This window comes from Drosophila subpulchrella, chromosome X (assembly GCF_014743375.2).
Source record: "Drosophila subpulchrella strain 33 F10 #4 breed RU33 chromosome X, RU_Dsub_v1.1 Primary Assembly, whole genome shotgun sequence".
Taxonomy (NCBI): Eukaryota; Metazoa; Arthropoda; class Insecta; order Diptera; family Drosophilidae; genus Drosophila; species Drosophila subpulchrella.
The window spans coordinates 6,371,833-6,399,598 of NC_050613.1; the positions used below are offsets into that span (position 1 = coordinate 6,371,833).

At 42.1% G+C, this 27,766-nt stretch overlaps 1 protein-coding gene and 1 non-coding gene across 4 annotated transcripts; one reads left to right on the forward strand and one right to left on the reverse strand.

Annotated features, from left to right (window-relative positions):
- Positions 1–37: 37 nt before the first annotated feature.
- Positions 38–27,697, reverse strand: LOC119557110 (dopamine D2-like receptor). 3 transcript variants are annotated; one of them, XM_037869691.1, is made up of 10 exons: positions 26,678–27,697; positions 25,482–25,672; positions 8,140–8,249; positions 7,829–8,081; positions 7,036–7,334; positions 5,222–5,274; positions 4,975–5,170; positions 2,876–3,010; positions 2,590–2,690; positions 38–2,483 (listed from the first exon to the last, which is right to left on the reverse strand). In XM_037869691.1, exons 1-10 carry the CDS (start codon positions 27,600–27,602, stop codon positions 2,272–2,274), a joined length of 2,475 nt encoding a protein of 824 aa, XP_037725619.1. In that variant the 5' UTR covers positions 27,603–27,697; the 3' UTR covers positions 38–2,271. The 3 variants fall into 3 exon arrangements, with proteins under 3 accessions (XP_037725619.1, XP_037725618.1, XP_037725617.1); XM_037869690.1 differs by having other exon boundaries at positions 5,222–5,277; XM_037869689.1 differs by having other exon boundaries at positions 38–251; positions 2,236–2,483; positions 4,975–5,277.
- On the forward strand, positions 23,725–23,796 carry Trnap-cgg. Its single transcript has one exon. It is a non-coding gene; the product is annotated as a tRNA-Pro (tRNA).
- Positions 27,698–27,766: the final 69 nt, after the last annotated feature.

The following is a 27,766-nucleotide window of genomic DNA, read 5'->3' on the forward strand; positions in this document are numbered from 1 at the left end:
AAACTTTCACCCATCGTAATAAAAAGTTCGCGATTTGTTTTGCCTTGAAATATTTTCAGTTTTGCTTTATTTATTTGATGTATTCTTATGCTGACGAAGTCTAGGCCGCTCCACATCCTATTTGGTATCATTAGTTTATTGTTGTTATTCGCTATTATTATTTCCGTAAGCTATGATAATTATTTTTGAAATAGTTTGCTTTTCTTAGAGCTTAGCCTACGTTTCATTTAGTTAATAATTCTCATAATTTTCTAGAAAAAAAAAACAAATATTCTCATTTCTTTAAAATAGTTTTCATATCAGTTTTTCCGTTACCATGTTCATTTTCAGTTATTTCACAAACTCGGTAACGTATATATGGTTTATTGGTAGAGAGATGTCGCTACGGAGGGACCTTAAAAGTATGCTATATCTCATTCACAAAATAACGATAACAGACAACAATTCAACGATTGGAAAACTCAGGCTACAATTTTGATAAATCAACAGTAATATTGTGTGTGTGTGCTTGTGTTGGTGTCGTATAAATAGTTTGTTCGAATTGCAAAATTACCAATTAGCTATAATTAATAAGCGTTTCCTTTGGAAGAACCTAACTTAAGAGCATTTCGCGCTGATCTGAAAGCTGAACAGTTTCCATAGTCTTAGCCTAACCTTATCGACTATAGTTCTACCTGTCGAAAAAAAAAAACACTCACCAACACACACTCAACACACTCGCTACTGTATTTGTATTGAAGTTCTTAGGAAAGTATAAAAACTGTTGAGCTTTATCTCGAGTTTCCTACGGGCTGCCATGGAAATGTGAGCTGGGGCACTGCTTACGCCTAAGTACACAAATCCGAGCTTATACCATATGTACTATATGTAATAAATGGAATTGTTTTATAAACTACTACACACGTAGGAGTAATTACCTATCAATTATTTGTCACATAGAAACAGTTAAGAGGACGGCTGTTGAAATCAGGGACCAAAGGCCTTCGGTCCTGCCGTTTTGTAACGATCTGAGGATCCTGGGAATCCGGGTTCCGGCAGGACAAAGGGTTTGGTCCGTGTTTCAAAACTCAGTTTTGATATTTCACTATACACGTACGCTTAAACCGATGAGTATATCTGCTATGGTGGCTCCAAAGTCGGAGCTCCTTCTCCCCGCCTATTGCTTCTAGCAATGCGGTAGCCTTTGCTCTAGATACCCTGATTCTCCCCATCCTTGCTATGCATCCAGGCTCTTTATAACGCCAGCCCCCCTTAGTACTATCTGATATATATATATATATATGTATGACTAGCCTAGGTACGACCTCTGGATCTTAAATGCTCTCATATAATGCTCGTCTCTATAGCTAAGCGAACTAAAAGTCGAACGGAAAGTGACCTCTAAGCGGGATTAGCATCGAGGTCAGCGCCCCTCGATATTGTATTCATTTGTGGGGCTCATTTGATTTATGGTGTCTGCTCGTGTGTGTATCTGTGTCACTCTGTCAAGTTGTATACTTCCCCTTCCTATCGCCCATGTCTGCCAACTAACTTGGACCAGTTCGTACATGTAATGTGTCTGTGGTGGAAGGCGCTGACCCCAAGGCCCGCTAGCTACCTATTCTATTTATTTCTGATGATTTAACTAACTAACTCTATGTACCGACACCTTGTATCGATATGGAACAATCGCCAGCAGAACCTTTGGGGATATGAACTTCATTTATACTCTCTTATCTAATATTCGGGGTTTTTCTTGGATCGAATAGAGGGGGGCTGAGTGCTGTGTGGTGGGTATAGCTCGCTGCTCGTGATATGTGATAGGTTTTGGGAGCAGCCTACGAAGAACACTACATTATCCTGCTAAAGCGAATCGTATCCGCAACCCTAGCGTAACTTATGCCTATTTTGGAATGTTAATCGCGTGTTTGCTGTGGTTGTCGTGTCTTGATTATATCGCTAGTTAGGGTTAGCTTAATGTAATTGTTAAAAATTGTACCTAGCCTACAGCTCGTAATGCTCTCTATCTCTTTCTCATTCTGACTTGCTGAATATATGGGCCTAAACGAGTAGAGGTATATACAGATCTATTTACATAAGTAGCTGAACCTTAATGCTATTGGAGAAGCCAACGAACGACAAACGAAACGTAACTAAAGCCCAATACACAGTGCCAACTGAGATATCATGTGCATCGATGGCTTCCATTTGGCATATCATATCATAATCATATCCAGTCCAGAAGGACTCCCTCACCATCCTGGTAGTTGCTATTGCTATTCGCGTTTTTAATCACCCCATGTGCATGATCTTCTTGAAGGCCTTGCGAAACTCGGGGTTGAATATCGTGTAGATTACCGGGTTCACGAAGCTGTTGATGTAGCCCAGCCAGGTGGTCATCATGTAGGCCGTGAGGCCCGGTCGGCAGTCTTTCTTGAACTTGGCGCACATGGCGTCCATGATGTTGCAGCTGAAGAAGGGCAGCCAGCAGAACAGGAAGACACCTGTTCGGTTGTCGTGTTGGTTGGGTTGTTTGGGTTGGCCATGGATGCGGAATTCAGATTTCACATTAGCATACACTCAAAATTCAGGGCCTGCTGTTGAACTTACCCAAAACAATGGCCAATGTTTTGGTGGCCTTGCGTTCCTTTTTGGCCGACGATTTTTCGCGTTTCTTTTTCGAGGCCTTGTGCACCTTGTATATCGTGAATCTGTACGACACGCAAAGGATAATGGGCCATGGTATATGTAATATATATATTGCATTTTGCAAAGGCAGAAAGGAAGTGAAAGTGGGAAAGTGGGAAAGTAGGAGGGGGTGGGGAAGGACCCAAACTGGCCAACAGAAAAGCCAAACTAATAACTGTAATTAGGGGCAACGTCGGCATTTACTCACCTTGACGCCTGCGAGTTCTTCTTATCCTTGCGCGAGGACGTTTTCGATGTGGTCGATAGCGTTGAGTCGTTGCGTGCCAAAGTCATGGCCTCCTGCACCCCGTAGCGGACAAAGGACAGTGGCTTCATGGCGACGCTGCAAGCGGAAACGGAAGTGGGAAGCGGTCGGAATGAAAACGAAATCGAGAAGCGCTAAACTACGGCTTTACGGAACTATTTCTGGATTGCATGAGAGCCTACTTGCGGTTTCTGACATTAAAAGTGCGGGGAAAAAGGTGCGGGGTCTTTTTGGAAAAGGTTCGGGACTTCATCAAACTATTAACTAGTCGTTTGATTGATTAATTAATATGAAAATGGATAAAGCAAGTGACCAACCACATTTGTTTTATCTGCGTAATATTTAGGGAAGCGGTTAACATTTGGTTATTGTTAACTTATATTTTATTTTGGAAAACTGTAAAACAATTTAGATCACATAAAAATTAAATAAAAAATAAGACTGATTGATTTTCAATGTATTTCTATATAAACTAGATATAAATTTTAATTGAAAGTCCACGTAAATTGACGGTCTTCTAAAATATTTAATTAAATTGCTGTCAAATTTGACACGGCTTCACTCTTTTGTTGTAAAAAAATGGTATAAAAAGTAAGAAATGGATTTCATAAACATTTTCGCTCCATGTACTGGCATTTAGGGCAATATAATAACACAATTTATTGTGTAATAGAATTCGTTATATTTTTATACCCTTGCAGAGGGTATATTGATTTCAGTCAGAAGTTTGCAACGCAGTGAAGGAGACGTTTCCGACCCCATAAAGTATATATATTCTTGATCAGCATGACTAGACGTGTCGATCTAGCCATGTCCGTCTGTCCGTCTGTCCGTCTGTCCGTCTGTCCGTCTGTCCGTCTGTCCGTCTGTCCGTCCGTTTCTACGCAAACTAGTCTCTCAGTTTTAAAGCTATCCGGCTGAAACTTTCCCAAAAGTCTTATATCTTTTGCAGGTAGTATATAAGTCGGAACCAGCCGGATCGGACAACTATATCTTATAGCTCCCATAGGAATAATCGGACAAAAAAATGAAAAAAAATTATATCTTTGGTGTTTCTTAGCATATAAACTCCTAAGCTTGGAAATAACAATTTTTAAATAATTTTGAATTTTGAATTAAATTTTATCGAAATCGGACGACTATATCATATAGCTGCCATAGGAACGATCGGAAAATTTGTGGAAAAATAATATGAAAAAAATTATATCTTCGGTGTTTTTCAACATATAACCTCCAACGCTTGGAAATAACATTTTTTAATTAGTTCTGAATTTCGAATTAAATTTTATCAAAATCGGACGACTATGTCATATAGCTGCCATAGGAACGATCGCAAAATTGGTAGGAAAATAATATGAAACAAATTATAGCTTCGGTGTTTTTTAACATATAACCTCCTACGCTTGGAAAAAACATTTTTTAATTAGTTCTGAGTTTCGAATTTAATTTTATCAAAATCGGACGACTATATCATATAGCTGCCATAGGAACGATCGGAAAATTGGTAGGAAAATAATATGAAACAAATTATAGCTTCGGTGTTTTTTGACATATTATCTTATACTATTGGGAATATCATTTTTTGTGTTTTTAAATTTAATAATTATAGCTGCAAGGGTATATAAGCTTCGGCTTGCCGAAGCTAACTTCCTTTCTTGTTTTGCATAAAATAACACGAGCAACTTATTGAAATGAGACTTTGTATCTGTGTTCTAAGCTGATTTTTTGGTATTTTATATCTTAAGAGAGTACAATAAAAATTGTATAGGTTATTTAAGCAAAAACAAAAATTATATTCTAGAATTTTAGTGATATTTTCATAAATTTGTTGGCCGGATCTTTATTTGAGTGGTGAAAATTTACGGAGGAAAACATTTTTTTTTTTAAATCAATTGATTAATTTTTATAATAGTTTTTATATATTGCAAAAAATCGTGAGTAACTGAAAATGTTCTACTCTTCAGGCTAAATTTCTATGAAGTGCAGGCAATCTATGGGGGTTCGCACTCTGGCCTACGGATCTGAAAGCCAAATAGAAATACCTGGAGTTATCGACACCGACTGACCTGAGAGTCGGCTCGCCGCGCTTCGGCGAGTCGTCGCCGGTATTACGCCGCTGGCTGCTGACGCTGGACCGCTGGAGGGTGGCGCCACTGGGCAGCGGACTGTCCGGCGGCGAGCCGCTGCTCCGCGGAGCTGCTGCGGATGTGGCGGCGGAGGCGGAGGCGGGCGCCACGCCTGCAAGGACATCGTCAACGTTTGAGGCGGCATAACCAGAATCATGATTACCATTCGGATCGGCGACGACCAGCTGCGGCTGTGTGGTGATTTGGGCCACGACGCTGCTGCGAGTGCGATGTGGAGCGGTGTTTTCCAATTTAAGGAGCCGCGGCGGCCATCAATCAATCAATCAATCGTTGGGGCAGCAGGCGAAGAGGCGAGGAAGCGGCGTTGATGAAGGACGAAAAATACGAAAAATCGGGGCGCAATGTCAATTAAAGGCAAGGCAAGATTGAGTTTTAATAAAGTGGCGCATTGATTGAATTATTGAGAATTATTTTTCTCGGGCATTGGCTGGGATTTCTTTTGGGGCGGCCAAAGTTTCACGGTCTTCGATGCCATTCGGTACCGTTCGATCCCATCCCATCCCACTCTTTTGTGCATCCTGCCTGTCATTAATGGTTTCATTTCATGTCCTTATTGGATTAAGCAGGCCATCAGGATGCTAATTGGCTGCGCTTAACGCTCGCACTTAATGGCGGTTTTGTACAGGGATTCGGTTGAAGATTGGGATGGGGTTGGGGATTCGGGGATTCTGATTGCAGGGAGAGAGTGCTGATGAGGAAGGTGTCCTTTTGGCAGGACCTGATTGAAAGTGCAGTGCCGTGTCGCCTTTATGTCGGCAATTGAGTGGCTCCGTGGTCGAGTCAAGCCTGCCGTTAGATTGACAGTTTTCCGTGGGCATGGGTCGTCTGGTCGTCTGGGATTCTGGTCTTTTGGAAGGAAGTGCTTTCGAGACCACTCAGCAGAAACAGGCTTATCTATTACGTGTTTGTGGCACGTGCCAGGGCTGCCAGGTTGCAAGTTGCAGGCTGCCGCAGCGGAAAGCGGACAAGGGTACGGATACGGAAACGAAACTGCTGAGCTTCGAACTTTTCCACTTTCCCAGGGCCATCGCAGATAGCTCCGGGCCCCAACTTTCATTCTCTGGCACGGAGTTTGCACTGAAATTGACTGAAAGTTACTGCTTTTCATTAGCCCGTTCACGTAAGACATAAGTGGTTTTGCAAAACTATACGTCAATTTCGAATTCGCACGTCGTGTTTATACTCGGAGCAGTCATAAGATGCTAAAACAAGGTCCCACGGTCAAAACAAAAAGGTACACAAATAAATAAGGAAGAGCGCCATAATGAAGTGCCTATCTAAATCTGAAATATAAGCCCTCTAGCTCTTATAGTTTCTGAGATCACAGCGTTCACACGGACAGACAGACATGGCTAGATACTTTATGGAGTCGTAGACGCTTCTTTCTACCTATTACATACTTTTAAGAAATAAAATCTTTAAATTAACTTTAATTGTTAAATTTAATTGCTAATAATTTACTTAGAGATAAAAAACAACGCGTAAAAATTTAATTGACCTGGAAATCAATGGACTTTCTCCTTTTTTTATCAGGCAACGTTAGTAAATGGGTATGTATTTTTAAAGCAGCGGTCGGCACACACATACCATCACAAGTTTGTCTTGCATTAGTGTGAGTGTAAAAAACACGAAGTTTGGCGCGCTGGAGCGTGACATCTCTCTGCTTTGGACTGATTTCTGTCGCTCTGCGACGTCGAACCTCTGCCGCAGCAGCAAAAAAGCGCGCCGAAGCTGAGAAAAAAAAGACCCGAAGACCCGTGCCGAAGTCACACGAACATCTACGTTATACGTGAGCGAGCAGCGGATGGGCAGAACAATTCCCTATGCTCACTTAATAGGGCGCTGCCGACCGCTGTTTTAAAGCATCACAAGTATCAGCCCATATCTGGTCCCATAAAAAGGACATTCACATAGCCTGTCTGAAATCCCAAGCTCCTTCGCAGAACGAGTACTCACTTGCCCGTCTCCTCGACGACGGTGGCCAGCATGAACTCGGTGGACTTGTCGTTCACGATGACGTGGCAGTCGTCGATGTCCGGCGAGATGGCATTCTCGTCCTCCTCCTCGTTGGAGCCGCTGGCCGTGTTGGTGGCCGCCTCGTCCGGCAGGATCCTGCTGGCGTGCCGGCTGCTGTCCAATGCCGTCTCCGCCAGGCGCCGCGTCTGGGCGATGTTCTCTATGACGCTGCCGCCCGTCAGTTCCGATAGGTGGGGCTTGCGGGCCGCCCGCTGCTTTCGCGCCCGACTCCTCAGCGCCTACGGATGGAAAACAGGATGGAGGATACAGAACGCAGGATACGAGATGCAGAGTACAGCGTACAGGATACGGATTCGGGATGGCATGAGCGGATTAAGCAGTGCCATGCTGCGCTTGCATCCTCCGGATATTCGCACCCAGTCAGCAGCTAATGTGCACAAACATAAGACCCCATACCATCCCATTCTATCGTTCTTGGCCGGATTGCAGATTGTGAATTGTGCCACGGACAGCACGGGAATATTGATCCCCTCGGCTCGGAAAAATCCGATTTTAATTGCAATTTGAGTAAAAGCGCTTCAAACTGATATATGTATTATAAAAAATATGCCATGGAAAACTCTAGCTGCACACAAAAAATAATCATCATTAGAGCTCATTCATGTCAGATGGCAATTAAATATAATTTTGTTTTATACCCAATCAAATGTTATGTAAGATTATTAATAGGCTAATCGGAACTCTAGAAATACTTATATTTATATAAGCTCACCTTGAAAATGTTCCAGTAGAGAAACACCATAATAATGCAGGGTATATAGAAGCTGCTCAGCGAGGAGTAGAGTATAAAGTCGGCGTTGTAGAAGGCGCATACATCGGGCTCGCGATTGGGCGTGTTGTTGAGGCCCAGAACTATCGGCGAACCGATGGCAGCCGATATGGCCCACACCAGCAGTATCGTAAGGCAAACGCGGCGGCTATTTTTGTGCTTGGCGTACTTTATTGGCTGTGTCACAGCGATATATCTAAAGGAAACGGGGACTATGAGATATATCTTCCACATACCATCCATTATAAACTCACCTGTCTATGGAGATGGCAACTAAGTTGAATATCGATGAAGTAGAGCATATCACATCCATGGCTATATAGAAATCACAAACAACGTCAGGCAGGGCCCACACTCCATTTACCTGAAAAAATAGATAATGGCAAGGGAGGGTTAGGCGTATGGGGAACTGAGGAGGGAGCACACTTCATTTGTTCGGCACTTAATCGACTCTGGGGAAGGAGCTCTATTGGAATGCCCATCCTTTTGTCGAATATTAATAACAATATTTTCCCATTTCCCGGCCTGCTGCCACAAATTAGTTTTGGACTCTATCTCTTCATGGACGTCTCCTGCAGCCCCAAGTCCCAAAGGAGTCCCCATAAAAACCTCAACAAAAACGTCAGGAATTTCCCAAACCAAACAATTTGGAGCACATAAAAAGGGACGAGTGGGGCCAGTGTGGGGAATGTGGATATGTTTTGGGTTGGACTGAACCTCACGTGGCTGCACGTGTGCATTCCCCTTACCAATACTTAGTAAATGGGGCATATTGTATTCCGAATTGATCTGTAAAAGTTAATGCAAGTCTCATAATATATCAAAATAAAAGTATTTGTTAGAAATGTACCACATCTATCATACATATATATATGTTATATAGTTATTTTTATTACAAAAAACCTCCATTAGGCAACATATTTGGTAGCAGGCCAGCGAATATCGGGTATCTTATAGTCGAACTCAATTGACCGAAGTTTTCTATCTTGTTTTTCTTCGCCAATCGGTTTTCGACTTAAATTATACAAACAAACTGAAACTCGAACCGGAGCTCATCCCCAGCAAGGAGTGTAAAATATTTGTACATACGCAGGCACAGGAAAGTAAAAGTGAAAGCAGCATAGAAATGTACTAAAATAGCCGGGCATTCGCCGACTCAGACGGAGTATCCTTAGCCGGAGCTAAGCGAGCATAACAAAAGTTGAGCTTGGCTAAGAAAGTGGCAAAAACTTTTGGATATAAAGGCACACACGCATGGATGTTCATCCTCTGAATCCCTCCCTACACACACATGCTACATATTTGAAGATGTGACATTTTTTACTGCTTTTCTTTGGCTTCCTGTCGGAGTCCATTGTCAGGCACATTGCGTATACGAGGCGTACGCCCAGGTTCTGGGTTGCCTGCAGCTGAACTATAATTTATAATGTATTCCTGGGTATTGACCATAAGTCTATATACATGCATAAGAATACAGACTCTGTTGCTGGCATCTTCACTTAATGTTTTTGTTTGGCCGTACATTTTGTGTATCCCTTGGATGTGCCACTCTTCTGCTGTTATTTTCTTACTTTTGTTGCTGTGCTTGCCAGCCAACAGTTTTCGGAAGTAAGTCGAGGTCTATGTAAAGCTAAAATTACATTAAAAATGATTTTCCTGTTCAAAGTAATTCGTTTAAATTAAATTTTGCATCGTTTATGGTGCCTAAGGCACGCGTTTTTCTACTTCATTCGTTCTTCCTATAGTTTCCGGGAGTAAGAGATGATGTTTGCATAGCTTTCCCAACATTAAGAAAGATTTTTCTGTTTTTCAAAGCATTTTTTATCACATTTGAATCAATTAAAGTAATTTTCACTGACTTCAACAGAGATCTGTACATTTGTTATCTATACTAAATGGGTTCTTCTTCTAACCAAATATAGCATTTGTCGAATTATTTATGGTTTAATCTTGGAGAGTTTGCTTGGAATTGGTTTCTTTTGATTCTTTCTTCGACATTCCTTCAGCTGCAAGCTTCATTGAATTTTTTAATATTTTTCCAAACCCATTTTAACGCCCACCCACACTCCCTCCTACTCTTACCAACGGGGTCCCGCCCAAAGTCTATTCTGTTTGGATATTGTGAAAGCGATTTCCAATTCAGCGAAAGTGTCTCTCTGCCCCCTTCGAGTTGCTCGAAAATGTTCGGTTTATGTATTTTGTGAGCATAAAGGCATTTAAAGTCAGTTGTCTGCCGGCAGCTGGCTGTCCTTCTCCCCGGCACCTTCGTCCTGCGTCCTGCGCCCTTCGTCCTTTTCTTTTCTTTTTCTGGCTTCTGGTTTATTTTAGAGCAGGAATAGAAAGAAAATTTCTATGCTATCGCCGTCTCAGCCGCCTGTTGTTTGTGTGCGATTCCTGCAGCAGGGCATAAAATAAATAAATTTATCTATTTGCACAGTCAAAGGCGAGCGCACACACTGAAAACCCAAAGGGAAAAGCTTTCAGATGCTGTCTCCCTCTCTTTCTGGACCAGGACAATGGCAAATTGGGAGGGGGAAGGAGACAGGGACAGTCACCCATACACACGCACAAAGGCAAACCAACAAACCAACAAACACACATAGCATTTTGATAATTGAGCTTCTGGTTTTTATAGTTTGCACGCTGATACGAAGAGAAAGCAAAGGATATCCACAAGCACACACACACACATATGGCTTCGATTTGTGTGTGTGTATGTGTGTGCCTAGGTACACGCAGAAAAACTCTCAGATACGCTTTCAAAAAAATTCTTTTGTTTCCCCATTCAATGGCCATTTCTATTTTCAAAGCAAAAACCCTTAGACAAAGGTAGACAATAGAAACTATATTTTAAAATACACAGAAAGTCTAAAAAGTAATTATTGTTGGTTAGTAAATAAATTCAGGAATATTAAAAAATACTTTAAATTTATAAAATAATAAACGATAAATGTTTTTAGGAATTGATATAATTTTTTTCTTAATTCCAATAAAGGAACAAGTTTATTTGTCTCTTTTGATATCTGATGGATTTACATAAAGATTTTAGAATATATTAGAAGAATTCGTATCATACCAATTCAAGGGTGATTTCAAAAGTGCAGAAAATATTTTTGCTACATTTCTTACTAGCCCAGTTTTATTTTCAGTGGACAGAGGGTGGATCCTTACTGCTTGGCAAGTAACTATTTGTACAAATCAGGGTAACACACTCGCACATGAAGAGGCTTGAGGGGTGGTGATTTGGTTGAAAGGCTTGCCCAAAAGTTGTCTTAAAACCCACTGGGAATCGCTTCAACGCTCTGAATTTGCTACAAATTTCATTAGACTCCTGTGCAAACACAACCGATGGTCGGATGTAAGCTAATCAGTTTGAAAATTTTCTCAAAGCCTTACCAAAAATGTGGAAGCCAAAAAAATACGGAGAATAGGTAATAAACTGTACACGGAAATCCTTTTCAAGCTAAAATCTCTTTGCTGCAGTCATCTCATATTTCTGAATAAGTGGAAAGTTTTCTGAAATATTTTAGCCCTTAAGGGATTTCACCTTACTCAGATAAATAAAGTGAAATATGTATCTTACTTGGTTAATATGGGGCAACGAAGGGATATAATGTGTATAAAAGCTAGTTAAGACAACAATCCAATTTCCCAGGTTTTTTGGTTAATATTTTGTAGGAAATATTAAAAGCATAAATGCCACATTTTCCGTACTCAGATTGAGTATAATGTGTATTTTGTTTGCTTAGCATGGGGAAATGAAAGATACTAATCCAATTAGCAGAAACATTTTTGTAATTATTCCTCAAAAGAAATATCAGACGGAGAAGTGCCAACAAAAGCGTAAGGTTTTTAATTAAAACCAACATTGGTCAGGGCGCTGGAAAGTCAAGGGCTTGGAAAACGGATAACCCCCGTAGTAGCCAGCGCCTTCTCTTTGAGGCCGGTTGACTGCCAACGAGTCCTGTTCTCCACTCAACAAGTCGACGGCAAAGGACGCGTTAATTAGCCGCCATTAAGCCAGCCCCGCCCACCGATCAACGCCCCCCCCCCCCAGATTCGCTGTGGGTATTTGCCTGTTTGTATTTGCCTATAAGCATTTTGCCAGTTGGCAGGTGAGGCGTCTGAATCTGAAATCCTATCTGTGGGTAGGAATAGCCTTGCAGTCGAATGTGTGAGTGTCTGGCGCTGCCATTTCCTTTATGCCTGTCAATTGCGCATTTTATTTACCAGCCTCGATTTATTTCATTTCGTTTTTTCTTTTTTTTGCGCCGCAGTGTCTTATTTGTCTTCTTTTCTCTAAGTGCTTTTGGTGGGCAAGGTGAGGCGAGGTGGCGAGCGTAATGAAGCGGAAGCGGAAACGAATTACTTTGTAGCCGTCGCGGGAGCCTTGACCTTGCCACCCACCACCCAGCCGTCGCCCTGCGAAAACAGCATGTGCGTGTATGCGTGTTATGCACCTCTCCAGGATCCCGAGCCCAGGACCCATAAAAGACCCCGGGCGGTGTCGCACGTGTCCCACGTTGCAGGCTCTAGTCCTCTCTCCCCTCCCCTTTCCGCCCTTCGTCCTTTTCGTCCTTTTCATCCTGCTGCTCCTCGTTTTGGCTATTAAAAGTTTGACGGCCCCGGGCTTCACTTAAATTGTTAGTGAATTGAAAGTGGCCCCAAAATTGTTCATTGGAGCAGGCAGCGACGGATCGGATCGGCTAGAACTGGGAAAACTTCCCGTTGAAGAGCTTCAGACTCGTGGGTGCGACAGGTAGCCGGGGACAAGATGAAAGTGTCATTGAGCCCACCGGGAAAGTTCATCTATCCTAGATTATATTCCGTGTAATACTTGCAAAGTCAAAAATAGAATACTAAATGTGGTGCAGTATATTAAAAGAGGGTGCAGTATATAAAAGAAAAACGTGTCTGGTTAAAGTTTCACCCACATAATTGTTGGACAAAGCCCGACAGTAGATAAATATAACCGACTCCTGACCAATAATAAACGTGGGAAGTTGATCTATCTAAATTTGTATTCCGTGTAAAAGTATATACATTCATCGGTGGTAGGTTCCTAAAATAATACTAGATGCGGTTCAGTATATTAAAAGAGAGTGACCTTATACACAAAAGAAGCAAGGGTTTGGCTTTTGTCTTATCCACATAATTGTTAGAAAAGTGTGGTGGTCAATGAAAATAACCAACTCCTGAATAATAATATACAAGGAAAGTTACTCTATTTAAAATTGTATTCCGTTCTTGTAGTTTTAAAAAATACTAGATGTGGCTCAGTATATTTTAAGAAGGGAACCTTATAGACAAAAGAAATATGGGCCAAGGTAATGTTTCACCCACATTTATCTGAAAAGAAATGTCTGACAGTCGATAAGTGAATAACTGACTCCTAACCAATAATATATATGTAATTTTAATCGTCGGTATTATACAAATTTTTTTTTTTTTCGTGGCTCGACAAGTAGTGTCCCAATTAAACGGTGTCCCCGAAAATCCTCTCCTATTGGCAAGTCAATTAGGAGCCCTTGACTTGCTCTTTCCGCCTGCCCAGAGGACTTCAGCTGGGGGGTTTCTAGACTCCTCTGAAAAATTTCCAGGGCCAATGGGGTTAGAGCTGCAGCTTTGGCCTGTGCCAAAACGCGTGCCAGCCATTGAAAGCTTTTTAAAATTAATTATAAAACCGAAAGTAGACACAGAAAATTTCCCAAATAAAACGAACAGATCCTGACAACCCTTTTCTCCTTTTTCACAAATGGAATGGGTGAATTGAGCACCGGTTCTGGCAGCTCTGCTTCTAGTCAACATTTTATTTTTTGCCCCGGCGAATTCAACTTCAAACAGATTTTTGATACTTCACTGGACAACCGCAAAGGGGGCGGAGTGGGTGGTGGGCGGCAGGTGGCGGGGCCGAGGTGGGCGTGGCAGGCAGGGCATGCGTAACAAATTGTGCAGATTATGTGGTGCACGAAATAGTTGCCAATGACCCCCAAGTTAAGTGTCTAGCTGAGAGGGAAAGTTTTCCTGATTTGGGTTCGCCATTTGAGACCATCCCTGCCCCTCGTTCCTCGTTCCTCCATTTTCCTCCTGACCATTGGCTAAGCCCGATTTCGGTTGGACAGCTTCATTATCGTCTCATTAGAGCCCCGAGATAATGGTACCCAGGTCACTCACCATTGACTTAGATTCGGGCTCAACTCTGTTTTAATGTCGAAATAAAGATATTTTTCCCTTCTTTCCAAATGCCAATAAATGTCAAGTTATCGCAAATGTATTTTTCAATAAGTCAGGCAGTAAAATATATTACGTTTTAAGGTAACTAACAGAGCAATATAAAAATCAAAAACAATTTTTTTTCTGAGAATAAAGATTTTATATATCTCCAATTTGAGTCTATTACAATCAATGTTTTTTTTAAAATTAAAATTTCAGTTTCGTCAAAGGAAAAATTACTTTTTCTAAAACATTTACTAGTTTTCAGTTTCAGAAACGATGAAATTATGGTAATGCCAACTCTTTCTTCCCCACTAATCGAGCTACACCTCCATCCATCCTTGGAAGCCAACAGACTTTTCTTTTTCCCGACCGAAGTTGTGGTGTGTGCTGTTCTTGTTGTTCTTGGGAACGAGATGATAAACGAGTCAACGAGTTTAGTTCCGAAGCGATAAACCAGAGGAAAAGCTGGCCAAAACCAGCGGCTCAAATTGGCAAGGATGTTCGCTGTATGTGTGTGTGTGTTGTGTGTGTGTGTGTAAGAGCATCTATCTCTGTCTGGCAGGATGCCATAACATTTGGCTTTTTACGAATTTTCATAATTTGGCGACTGCTTAGCATAAAAATGTCACAGCAGCTGCAAAATATGCTGCTAAGGATTGGTCGCCCTTGATCCTGCTTCTTTGCTAGCAGCTCCTTATTCGTGCTCTTTGGTTTTATGCCACTCGCATAATATACGAGGATACGTGTGTGTGTATTGGTGACTGTGTGTGCGTGTGGGTGTGGGCGCGCCCCTTTTTGCCTATTTTATGGTCGCCGTTAAAGTTTACTTAGTGGCCGGCCATGCAACCCAAAAAACCCAGCGAAATCCCCGAAAAGAAGGCAACACCAACCGCAGGAACAAGACGTCAAGGTCCCCGAAAAAGGGGAGTTCAACGGGGAGGGGGCGTGGCAGGATTCGGGCGCCATGTGGGATGTGGGTTGTGGGAGGTGAGTCGCGTAAAAGCCATCAAATAATTTGTTTATGTTGCCAAATGCTGCAGTCGCGGCTGCCTGTCGCTTCCGCTTTAATATTTCACGAACATAAAGTGCGGAATAACCGAAAATGGAGCTGCACCGGTCGCACCGGAAAATTTATGTATATTCGTGTACATAGGAGTTGCACGAGCATACCCTAATAGCACTAGTCAGCTGCAACTAAAACTAACAACCAAAACTATGGTACACAAAACCAAAATGAGTTTAGCAACAAGCTTGCATATACTTTCTTATATATCAAGAAATTTGGCATGCTAAAAGATTTTTAATTATTTAATTCACAAGATTCACAAAGATAAAAATCTACAAATTTAACTGTTTAGTTTATTTTACTCCAACATTTTTTTTTTAATTTCATATGTATTAGAACTACTTAAACGGTTAAAATTCCGTGGTTTCTTTTTAATAGTGGGTGTCATCAATTTTAAATAATTTTTTAGGTGTCTAAAAGTATGCTTTGAATAAAGTCTTTTTGACTTTGCTTCGTACTTCTGTGCTTAAACAACATTGTTGCATACTTTTAGCTACCTAAATTAAGTATTAAATGTTATTTGCAAACTTAAGAGTTTTTTGGACACTCCCGAGTATTTATTTGTTTTAAAGAAATAAGTCTTAACATTTTTAACTGAAAATTTATAACAATAAAATACAAAATAGCGTTCTTTGCATCCCAACCATAGTCATTTATAGACATATTGGACAATTATATATATTTAAATTGCATTTGATATATTTTCCAATGAAATTTCTCCCAGTGTAGCCCCATTTTCGTTCAGTGGAGTGCAGCAGCCGTAGATAATTTTGCAGCGTTGTGTAATAAAGTTACCGTAACCTCGACAGTGTCAAAGCCAAGGAGCTGGCGACTATTAAACGAGTTTCGCGTACATTTTCTTACGCCACGCAGCCAGACAATGTTAATTGAACTGGTTGCCGTAATAGTCACACACACACACACATAAATAGGGAATACCCATGGGGGAAAGTGGGCGAAAGTAGGGAAAGAAAAGGGGGTGAAAGTGGGTGGCTCGGGCTTTTAGCCAAGTGCCTGGCACTTGATGCTGTTGCTTTTGGCCCGGGTCTTGGCCCTATGAGAAGCTGGGCAATTAATTGACTTATTTATTAAGTTTATTGTCTGCCTGGGTATACGTGCATATATACGTATACGTTTATCTCTCTCCCTCTCGCTCACTTCCGGTGTTGCCATCTCTTTCGTTGTCACTGTCGTAACCATTTTAGCGTTTTTGTGTGCCATTTTTAATAGCCTCGGACTCGCCCCCGAAGGCAAACTTGGTGCATATTTGTACATATTATATGGCTTATATATGTACGTAAGTACCCCAGATGTGTACATTGTACATACACATACGAGCATGTGTGCGTTTTTTGAGATTCCTCGGCTTCTTTTCAGCCTTCTCATGTTTGTTGTTGCAACAAATTAGCTGTCATTAGCGTCGAGGGAAATTCGGTTTTAAGATGACTTTTTCCATCCCCTTGGCGGCATATTTTCGCCATGGATATTGGATATTTATATAGCCATCTTGCATGAAAATGATAATAAAATATATTTTCGCCGCCATCCATGTGAAGAAGACATCCGGGAATCGGGTTCCGTTCGCTGATTGAATCTTGGCCTTTTTTGGAATTGGGCCTGGGATTTTGGATTGGGACCGAGTGGCTTTGGCCGAATCCAAATCTGTGTTAATTATTCAAGCCGGGACTGGCGGAAAATGCGACCAGAAACCGAAATCTGCGGTCCGTGGTCTTGAATCCGGCCGGAAGTGCGCGCTTTAACTCGCATGCGTGCCGGAGATGGCAGTCGCCGGTCGGGGTCGGATTTTTCGGGGCTCAGAGGTCGCTGGTAAGTGGCAATGGAAATGGAAATGGCAGGGAAAGTGGCAGTGAAAGTGAGGAAGATTGCAGGCCATATTTTTTATAGCCACCATTTAGACGGGCAGCCCACCCACTTAGCCAAATCCAAAATCCAACTGAGCAGCTGAAAAGTTTCTGCCCCCGGCCGATTTCATGCTGTTAGATTATTTATTTGAATTGATGTGCGGCCTGCGGTTCAGTGTGCTCCGCTGGCTGACAAGGATTTATAAGCACACACACACACACACACACACACATGTGCTATCCACCAACACAGCCGCAGAGTGCTGAGCAACAAAGCCTTGCCTGCTTTCGGGCGCATTCAAGTTGGCTTAGTCAACAAATTGTTTCTGCAGCCGAAGGAGCTTGGCTGGGGGTCACTGCAGTCTGCAGAGGCACCGCATAAACAACCCCACTCAATATCAACTAGGGATGGCACAGTTGTATCTATTTTAGATGCGATGTTCGCTATAAATATCCCTAATTGTACACTCAACAAAACCACTTCTTAGTATTCCTATTAATTTGAATTAGAAATAAATTTGTAAAATTACCGACATATTGGTAAAGATTTTACAAGCATTCCTCGTACCATACATTTTTTTGAGGAAGAAATAATCTGGGCAAGTATTTTAATTTCAAAGGAAATTTTGGGACAGGATTTTCATATGCCAATAAACCCATTTTAAGGTAACTTTCCAAAAAATACATTTAAAAAAAAATTCATAGTTTGGGTAATTTTTTTTTAAAAATGTAGATTCTTTTGAAATATTTGTAGGTCAATTGTTTTTTCAGTGTAAAACATCATGTTGATATGAATGAATATTAATGTGATAATTTGGATACTAAGGAAGGAGAAGCTGTAACCGAAATAAATACCAAAAAGGTTATTTCTTTATATAAAATTAATATTTCCTAGTATCAAATTTGATATTATAAGATTATATTACAATATCATATTAATATCGACCTTATTTTTGAGAAATCGCCATTAGACCTTCTGAAAATAAATCTTTAAAATTATTTGGGCAGCTTTATTATTTGCCTATCTTTTTTATTTTAATTTCATTGAAGATACTGAAACTGAATCTTATTAAATAGAATTCCCTTAAATTTCTTAATTTCGAGGTTTCGATATATAGTGAAATCCTTTCTTCTAGATATGCATCCCTAAGTTGTCTCTATTTGGGTGTTTGCTGCAGCTTATTTGCTCATTCACTTGCAGGCATTTTGACAGCATCGCCGTGGACCAGTCTCCATTTTCCGTTCAAGTGGCTGGCCGGAATGCAGGGATAGAAAGCCTTTTCGGCTTTCGGTTTTCAGCATTCAGCTTTCAGTTTTCAGTTTTCGGTTTTGGGCCTTCGAGTCTTGGCAGTGGCCCAAATGAGTGGGCCTGGCTGGGATGTGGATGTAGATCCCGGCTGACAGGACATGAAGGTCTCCCGGAGGACTCCCGAGGGACTGGACCGAACTGGACTGGCTAGTAATGAACCGAATGGACCCAACGTCACCTCTTCTGATGAACGGCACTTAAGCCGGGCCAAGCATTTGCCCGAAACCTTTTAAATGGCCATTAAAATTAAAAAACTTTACCGCCCACCAGCTCAGCTCGGCAATGCCACCGCTTTTCCACCTTCCACTTCGGTTTTCCCTTGCTTTCCCATCTTTGTTTTTTATTTGTGTTGCCTGGCCTGGCCAGGAGGAACAAGTTGCGGAAAACTCTTTTTATTGCCTGCCACATGGCAACAGTTTTTGTGTAGTTTGGCAGTTTCTGGCCCCGGGTGGCCAGGTTGCCAGTTTGCCAGTTTACCAGGTGAGCAGGAGAAGGATTGGGGGCGGGATCGGGACCACGCCCATTACAAGCTTGTTTGCAGTTTTATTTTCGCTCTAGCCGAAGTCATAAATGTTCCCTCCATCTGCCGCACATTCCGGCAAATTTCGAGAATCATTGCGGGCGAGTTTAGAGTTGCAGCCTTGCAACTTTTCCCCGGGAAAATGTAAAGCCAAGTCTCATTCGATCCAATTATCAGACGTTTGCATAATAAAAGTGCCAAAAAAACAAGTCGTTCTGAAGGAGATTTTGATGACACTTGGCCTGTTGGCCTGTCACTGCCACAAGAACTCTATGTTTTTTGGGCCACGCACAAAATATGATTACACAGGATAACAAAATGTAAATTGCCAAAATGTCCAGGCTTGTGTTTATATATGGGTAGTTCGCAACAGAACTGCATTCTTGGCTTTTGTGTTTGGAACGTGTGTGGTTTTTGTTTGGGGAGAACACGTTTTGGAGAGCTAGAAACACATGTCACATGTTTATGCAATTTGAATAAAAACTGTGGTTTAAGTGGTCGGAACTTTTTCTGGGCCAGCAGGGTTAAGCATTTTTTTGGCCTACATCTGTGAGTGCACGTGTGGAATTTAACCCATTATCCCATAGAAGCTGCATTCCTGGTTGTTAGGGCTGGCATCTAGATAGCTATCAAAAAACATCTTTTTTTGAAGCGTTGCAAAATAAATGCAGTAAATATTAAAGCAGGCACCAAAACAAAATTGTAAAGAAATATTAAACCATTTTTTTGATAAACCAACGCCAAATTTGTCTTCTTACTTCCTCTGTAGCCCTTGATAATAACGCTTATTTGTATGTTAAAAATAAAAATGAATGGTTAATTTTTAGTTTCAGAAAACATTTTCTTAGTTATTTTTATTTTATTATTTTAGTTTTTTTTATATGTTTTTACATTACCTATAATATATTCTTAAAGGAGTCTTAACTATATTATAGATATTATATTATTATATCAGCACATCGGGTTTTATTACGCATCTCGAGCACACAAATATTGGAAGGAACAACCAAAATTAGCCAGAAAACAGTCGCTAAAATAGTCTACATTACCACAATTTGGAAACAAACAACTCCTTTTCCGACTGTGATTTCATTGGCAAGACCCTTTCTTTTTCGTAAGCGGCTGTTTCTGGGTCCAAGGTTGATTAAGTATCGTTATCGTCGCCACATATCCGGGTGCCAGATACTGTTCCCCTCCCCCTCCAACCGCAGTTCCTGACATTTGGCAGGACTCGCAGCGAAGCCAAGTCCTTTCGCCAGTGGCTCCCATTCCTTTGACTTTCGTTTCAAGTGGCTCAAGTGGCCGAGTGTGTGTGTGTGCGTAAGTCCGTGATTGTGATTGTGAGTGTACATTAATCAGATTATTTATTTTTGCCATGAACTTATGGCAATTTCTGTTGCCTCTTTACGGTCCTCTCAAGTGAGTGCGATGCGCAAAAACCAAAGGGCCCAAGGACCCAAGAACCCAAGAACCCAAAGACCCAAGGAGGCAAGGAAGCAAGGACGAGGGTAATGCAGACCTGAACGATTGACAATTGCCATTAAAGGCTGTTTTCCGAGCACTTGACGTCACTCATGGGCTGAGGAAACTCATTTCAGTATAAGTTCCAAGTAAGTAAGTGCAGCTGCATATGAGGCAGCCCAGATAGCGATCCCTAGAAGGGATATAGGTTCTTAAATATAATAATAACACGGTACCTCATTAAATATATACTGAAACATGTTTTTGTATTGTCTTACAGAAGTACAAGCTAATGTGGTAGATTTAAACAGAATATGTTAGTTACATAATAACCCATTTTTGGAACTATACGTTCTTGGAATTATTTAAAGTGGCTGGCGTGGGGATAGTAATCCTGTTCGTGGAAATGATAAGCTCTGCTCGCGTTGCATTCGCTCACCGGGATGCTCTGTGTTATCCCCTGGCCATCCAGGACCCGATCCCCATTCCCCGCTAATCCCTGCTGTCCTGGTCCATTTCTGCAAAAGTCAGCCCGAAAGCATTGCCCAAGCTGCATACAAAAGCAATTAACAACGGCTGAAAAACACCCAGTGGTAGCTCGACAGAGCTGAGAATGGAAAAAAGGAAAATTAGGAAAGGAAACAGAGAAATCCTACCATTTCCAGACAAAAAGCAAACACAGCTCTGATAAGATTAGTGCCCCGAACAAGCTCCCAGACGAGGGCTTTTCTGACTTGCTTGGATCCTACACAAGGAAAAAAACCCGTGATCATAGCTTCTGGGAAACGTTAGAAATAGATCTCGTGGCCCGATTTCTCAATGTCACATTAACTTTTAACGTAGAGTTAAATTGCTTTTACGGAAATATTCTGTACCTCAATGTTATATAATTGTTGGTGTTCGTCTGACTGAAAATTCTTAACTAGGGGTTATGTTTGCTATACTGAGAACAAAACGGTGGCCTACTTTCTCAGGTTCGTCCGGCCGAATTTCCTATCTAATCGTGTGATAATAGACTCCGTAAAGTTTTGTCCCTATAGGTAACATCACTTTGAGAAAACGAATATTTTGTTCCCAAAAAGTTAGCTTCAGGTTAACTTCCTCTGACAGATAACAAACTGTAACCGTAACATGACATTGCGAGATTGGCCCTAACCGTAGGTAGTTTCTTGTGTCCCTCGTCTTGGCAGTAAAAATCCGAGTTGATCAGCATTTCCGGTGATATTTTCTTTCACTTACCGGGCTTCTCTCCCGGAAAAACCCGCCCTCCCAGCATCCCCACATCCATTCAGTCCAGTGTGCACGCTTTTACACTTTCAATGACCACTTGGATGTCAACAAAAGCTTTCAACTGACATATACAACCACTTAAAATAGAAAAGCACTGGTCCACACACACACACACACACACACACACACACACACCCAGACACATGGCAGGCAAACATGTTTGTATATTTGTTTAAGCCGCGAGTTAAAACGAGCCATGTACGGTGCCCAAGGAACATCAGCTTCGGCATCAGCATGAGAATCACGGGATCCGTGGGAGCGGCGCTGAGTGTGTGTGTGTGAGTGTATGTCCTGCCACGCCCACCGCTGACAGGACTACGAGGACAAGCCAACGCCCCTTGTTTGTCCGCTGGCTTGTGTCATAAGCAATAATTCTCCATTGTTGGCATCTCGTTCGTTCCGCCCCAGGCTCTCTCTTGTTGCTTCTGTTTTTGGTGGGGTGGTGGGGGGTTTTTGGGGTGGTTGTTGCAGGGGGGTCACCGAGCGGCGGATACCTCAACCTTTGTTGCGCACATTTTTATGAGTTAAGTGCTATCCGGCACAAATGCCAACGCACACAAAGAGCGCAGAGAGCCCCCAATCTTTCTTACCTCCAGCTGGCCATCTCCAGCAGCCACCCAATCGCCACCCACCACCCCATCATTCAACACCCCCACCCCCAGTTGACCCACTCGCATTTCCCATTTCCATCACATCGCACTGGACCGTGTTACTGCCCACTTATTGTGCTGTTGTTGACGCAAATCCTCTTAACTAAATCAATTTTCATGTGTGTCCGCGTGCGGATGGGGGCATGCGGCTATCAATGGGCATGGGTATGTGTGTGTATCCCTTGGAAAACCGCCAAGACTTGAGTTTAATAGAACCCAGTAGTGTTTGGTGGTTTCAATGCCAACCCATGATTTACTGTGACACGATCAAAGAATTTCGGAAAATCTCCAGTAAGCAGGAGATAAGATAGGATACCATAATATGAACCGCATATTATGGTATCCTATCATATCTATGAACCGCATATTATGGTATCCTATCATATCCCTTGCTTACTTGCGATTTGGTAACCGTCTTAAAGGCTTTACTAAAGTTAGTTTATTTTTAGTAAGCTATTATATCTTTTATTAATAAGTATATTATTATTTATTAAGATTATCAAACTACCAACTCTTTTACCAGGTAGTTACAATCCACAAGCCGAATCTATTCTTCATAAGAACCTTTAAAAGTTCCTTAATATAAAATGACCTATAAAAAATATCAAATACTACCAACCCTATTTTACATCTCCTAAGCATTTTTCTTTAAGATTTCTAAAATAAAACTTCCTATAATAAATACCAAAAATGTAAATTTTCGTAATGTTAGGTTGTTGAATTATCGAACCGCCAAAAAGTATGCCTTTTTTTTTACCAAGAAAGGTAGTCATTTTAAGTATTAAAGTAACCTCTTTTAAAGACTTTTGTTTTTAATGGTAAATGGTTGTATAAAACAAGCTAATAACATACTGGGAAGTATTTTGATAAATGGTTTGGGAAACTCGTCAGTGATATATGGTACTTGCAAGTAATTAATTGTTTTACGTGCATAAAGCGAAGGCCAAGGCCAGCATGAATTAGAGAGAGACAGGCGACAAGAGATCCCGCCGGAAAGACAGAGAACGCACCATCAATTCTACGCAAAATCTCGGGTTTCAAATCACTTTCACCGGCGAAAGTTTACAATGGCATCGTCTGCAGCTGACAAATGGGCGTGTGTGTGGGTGGTGGGCGGCCTAATGGGTAATGGGGTAAATAGGTAAAGAGGTAAATCGGTGAATGGGTAATTAAAACCCGACACTTGCACAGGTGAACTGACTGATGCACTTAATGACAAGTTAATTTGCTGTGATTTTCAGTGGGCGTGCGTCATTAGAAAGTCAACAACAAAGGCTCAAGTTGGGCGACCTTTAATTTGCAGGTAATACACAAACGACATTTAATCCGCATCGATTTGATTTGGTGCCTGACCTCTTAGTGGGCTAAAAAAAAAAACATTACAAGTCAAGTAGGCTATCTCCCTCTGATTTCCTGTCTCCCTCTCCCTCTTTTTGGGGTCATTTTGGCAGCCCGTTTTTCAAGCGGCTCGTTGGTCTAGGGGTATGATTCTCGCTTCGGGTGCGAGAGGTCCCGGGTTCAACTCCCGGACGAGCCCGAGGTTTCACAACTATTTTTTTTACCAATTTGTTTTCACTTGCCATGTTGTTATGCGCCCGTATTAATTTTATTTTTTCCATATTCCATGGTCAGTCAATCTTCATCAAGCGGGACAAAAAAAAAACCAGTGTACAAAAAAAAACTAGAACGTATATAATAAATATTTGAACAAACATTCAATTATTCTGGCACCGAGTTTCTTGTTCTCATTTGTGCGACAAGTTTGCACATTTATTATTGTGCAACGCCACCACGCCCACCGCCCCCGCTGTCACAGCATGTGGCTGTTGTTAATTTCATTTGACTTCCGAGGGTTTTAATATTGCAATGGTATATACAATTTGGTATATTTTTCCAGCTTAAAAATAAACATGCAATTAATTGTGGCAGCCGTGACAAGCGCGTCTTGCAACCAATTAAGAAGGCCAGTCCTTTGAAAGGCGATCCCCAATGCTTTTGTATAATCCACAGCCGAACTTCCGCGTTTTGCATAGCGGATATGGGACCGCAATCCGAATGCTGATGAGACACCGGAGTGGACAGGGCCGGAAACGAGCCGGGAATGGGCACAAAGTCGGTGCTGAGGCACTTCCATCAATCTGTCAGTCAGTTAGCGAGTCCTGTTAGTCCTGTTAGTCCGTTCCCAGCGGGCGGGGCCGGTTGGCTAGACAGTCTGTCAGTCAGTGAGTCAGTCAATCGGACAATCAATCATACGGAATGACAGCTACGTCGGCTTAAGTCAAAGGCAGTCGGCCAAGACGGGAGTTTGTCTACCGCCGTCCAACTTACAGTCACAGAATTTGAAGACCTTTCAGCGATCCAACTAACTGCTAATAACCTTAGGAAGTTTTATAAGCCAAAGCTAGGTTCTAATCTATCAGCACTAAAGCCACCTAGGATCTTAAGCTTTTCTCAATTAAAAATTGAACTTGTAACAACAACTAATCCTAATCTAAAGTAAAAATATGTAATAAAAACTAGAATGCTGTAGTTTTTCTGTATTTGGTTTTGAGGTAACTCAATTCTTCAAACTTTTGCGAGAGTTTTATATTTAAAGCTTAAACAATTAAAGCAACATGTCCTGGCTAAAAGTATTCTATCTATAAATTGAATTTTCTTTATCAATTAAGATTGGAAATATTTCAATTACTTTTGTATTAGTCGTACCATTTGAAATCTATTTAATTTTCAAACCTTAAATATTTTAATTGGTAATTTTTAAGTAAATTGAGTATATATATTTACCATATCTTTTTTCCAAGTGTTTTTTCTTATGTAGCTTTTTTTTACCGCCATTCGTTTGAGCTCCTTTCTCGGTTTCACTTTCCATGCCTTAAACAGTCTCTCAGGAAGCACATTGATTTATATGCCGGCATCGCCAAAAATTGAATGTTATTGCTTGAATGGCCCCAATTTACTTAAAAGCTACGTCCCGTCTGGCTCCTGGGTCCTGACCCCCCTAAAAAAAAACGGTTAGGAACTCTGGTTCCATCCTGATTGGTATTTATGAGCGTGTTTATTTATAATATGACCCAACACTTGATAAAATTAAACGGAAATGGCTGGCAACTTTGATTTTGGCAGCCCGTCTGCAGGCATTCGCAAATGAACTCGTCCACCCGAAATCGCTGGCCATAAAGGATGGAATACCTATGTGTAGTACATAGTAAAGGAGTAACTTACCAGAAAATAGACAGCAAATGGCATCACGACCACGGCGACCAGGAGATCGGCGATGGCCAACGAGACTATAAAATAATTCGTGACTGTCTGCAGCGAGCGCTCGCGGCACACGGACAGGATGACCAGGATGTTGCCGAAGAGGGTCAGGATGGGGAACAGGATCAGGATGAGCGCCCAGTAGTTGTGGTCCACTGAAAAGGAGAGATAGCATAAGTCACTGGCTTCGTGCTGCATTCCATGGTGTTCGTGTGCGGTTTCATGTCTACCCTCAGGCTTTTGCTGACTTAATTCCCCACTCGAAGTCCTGTTTGCAGTTCACTATCATGCGAAAACCTCAACATGCCCCTTAGCTCAATTATTAATTCAGCGCTGTCTAATGAAAATGTGGCTTACAACTTAATTAACTGTTTGTTGAATCTAGGTGGCAGCACAAACAAAGAAAATCTTCGCAATAAAAGATACACGTTTCTATAGCTATGGGTTTATATTTGTGAGTACTTTTACGATTTAAAAAGGAAACCTTAAGAGATTGCAATCTATTTCAAGGTAATATACACTTAAGGATGTATTCGTCCTGGAGTTTAGATAATGTGAATGTTTTTTGCAGACCGCTTAGTAAATAGGACGTAGATACGGAAACAAATGGGACAGCAAAAGTAAATGTCTTGATTAAATTAAAAATTAACAGTCTTCATGGGATAAAAAAAGTCAAATTTCAAATGAAATAAATAATGATTTGAATTAACATGAAGCACTTTATAAACATATTATGTAAACAAAAAAATTAAGTTCGTATAAACCCAAAAATCCTTTAAGTTAACTGAACTTGTAAGATTTTATATTTCCATTTCTAAGAATAATTAAAACATCAGTGAATCTTTATTTTCGAAGCTAAAATAAATTCATTGAATAGTAAATTAATGGATTTATTATATTCTGTTTATCAGTTAACACATATTAAATACATATTTTTAATAACCAAGTTTATAATAAAAGTAAGCTGCAGAAATAGGAAAACGTCTTTCAGAACTAAAAAAAAAATATTTTAAATATATATACCTTATAAAACTTTCTAAGTGATTTCGGAACTGTAATTTCTTTAAAAAGTTATGCATATCTAGCTGAAATTGATGGCTATGATGGATGGTTTCGTTTCATTTTGTTTGGGGAATTGGAATTGGAATTGGGGTACTCACCCACTCTCAGCTCGGCGCAGGGGTCGGTCAGGTTGAGCGTCTCGTTGGTGCAGTTGAACCGGTAGCCGTCGAGGTACAGTCCCGTCAGGTTCTGCTCGAGCAGCAGGCCGCCGCCCCTGCTCCCCGTGATGGCCACGCCCATGCCCGAGCCCATACCCGCCCCCGGCGCAATGGTTGTTGTTCCCGAAACCGTGCTCCCATTGTAGTTGGGAAAATAATCGTTAAAGTTTTCGAGCAGCAGCATAAAGGTGCTGCCCCCTGATCCTCCTCCAGCTCCTCCAGATCCCCCCAGTCCTCCAGCCAATCCACCTCCTCCGCCGACCCCGGCGGCTCCTGCCACATCGCCAGAGCCGCCACCATCGTAGCTTGTCGTCGCCGGCGCCGTTCGATTGCCGAGCGTATTCCTGGCCGCCGCCGCGGTCCGTTGCAACAGTTCCGCATCGCCGAAGCCGCCCAGGAGGCCATAGTCCGTTTCCGCATCCGCCACATTATCCAGGGCGGCCTCCTCACCGCTGTCGATCAGCGCGATGCCAGCATCGCCGCCGCCGCCGCCGCCACCGGCCGCCCCCGCAGCTCCGCCGCCCCCCAGCTGCTGCTCCACAAAGCTGCGCAGGGCGTACCGCCCCCTGGCCCGCTCCCCCATTCCCTCCTCCAACGCCTCCATCTCCACCACCTCCGCGCTCGAGTTGCTTCGGCTGTTTGGCAGCGTGCTGTTAAGCACTTCCAGCCAGCCCAGCGTTCCATTGGCGCCGCCACCGCCGTTCGTTGCCGCCAAGGTCGTCGTGTTCTCCTGCCCGCCCACGGCCACCTCATCACCACCCACCGAACCCAACAGCCACTCGCTGATGTCGTCGATCAGCGCGTAGCCGGCGTCCTCCGCCGCCGTTTCCACATCCTCGTAGATCGGCAAGTAGCCGGCCGGCATTGTGGGGCTATCAACGCCCGCCAGCGAATCGCTGCCGTTCGCCGGATTGGAGCCACCGCCATCCGCCACCAGATGATGGTTCTGCTGGCTCTGCATCCACGTGGCTCCCGCGGATGCCGATGCCGATGCGGATGCGGACGTGGCTGCCGTCGATGTGGAAGCGG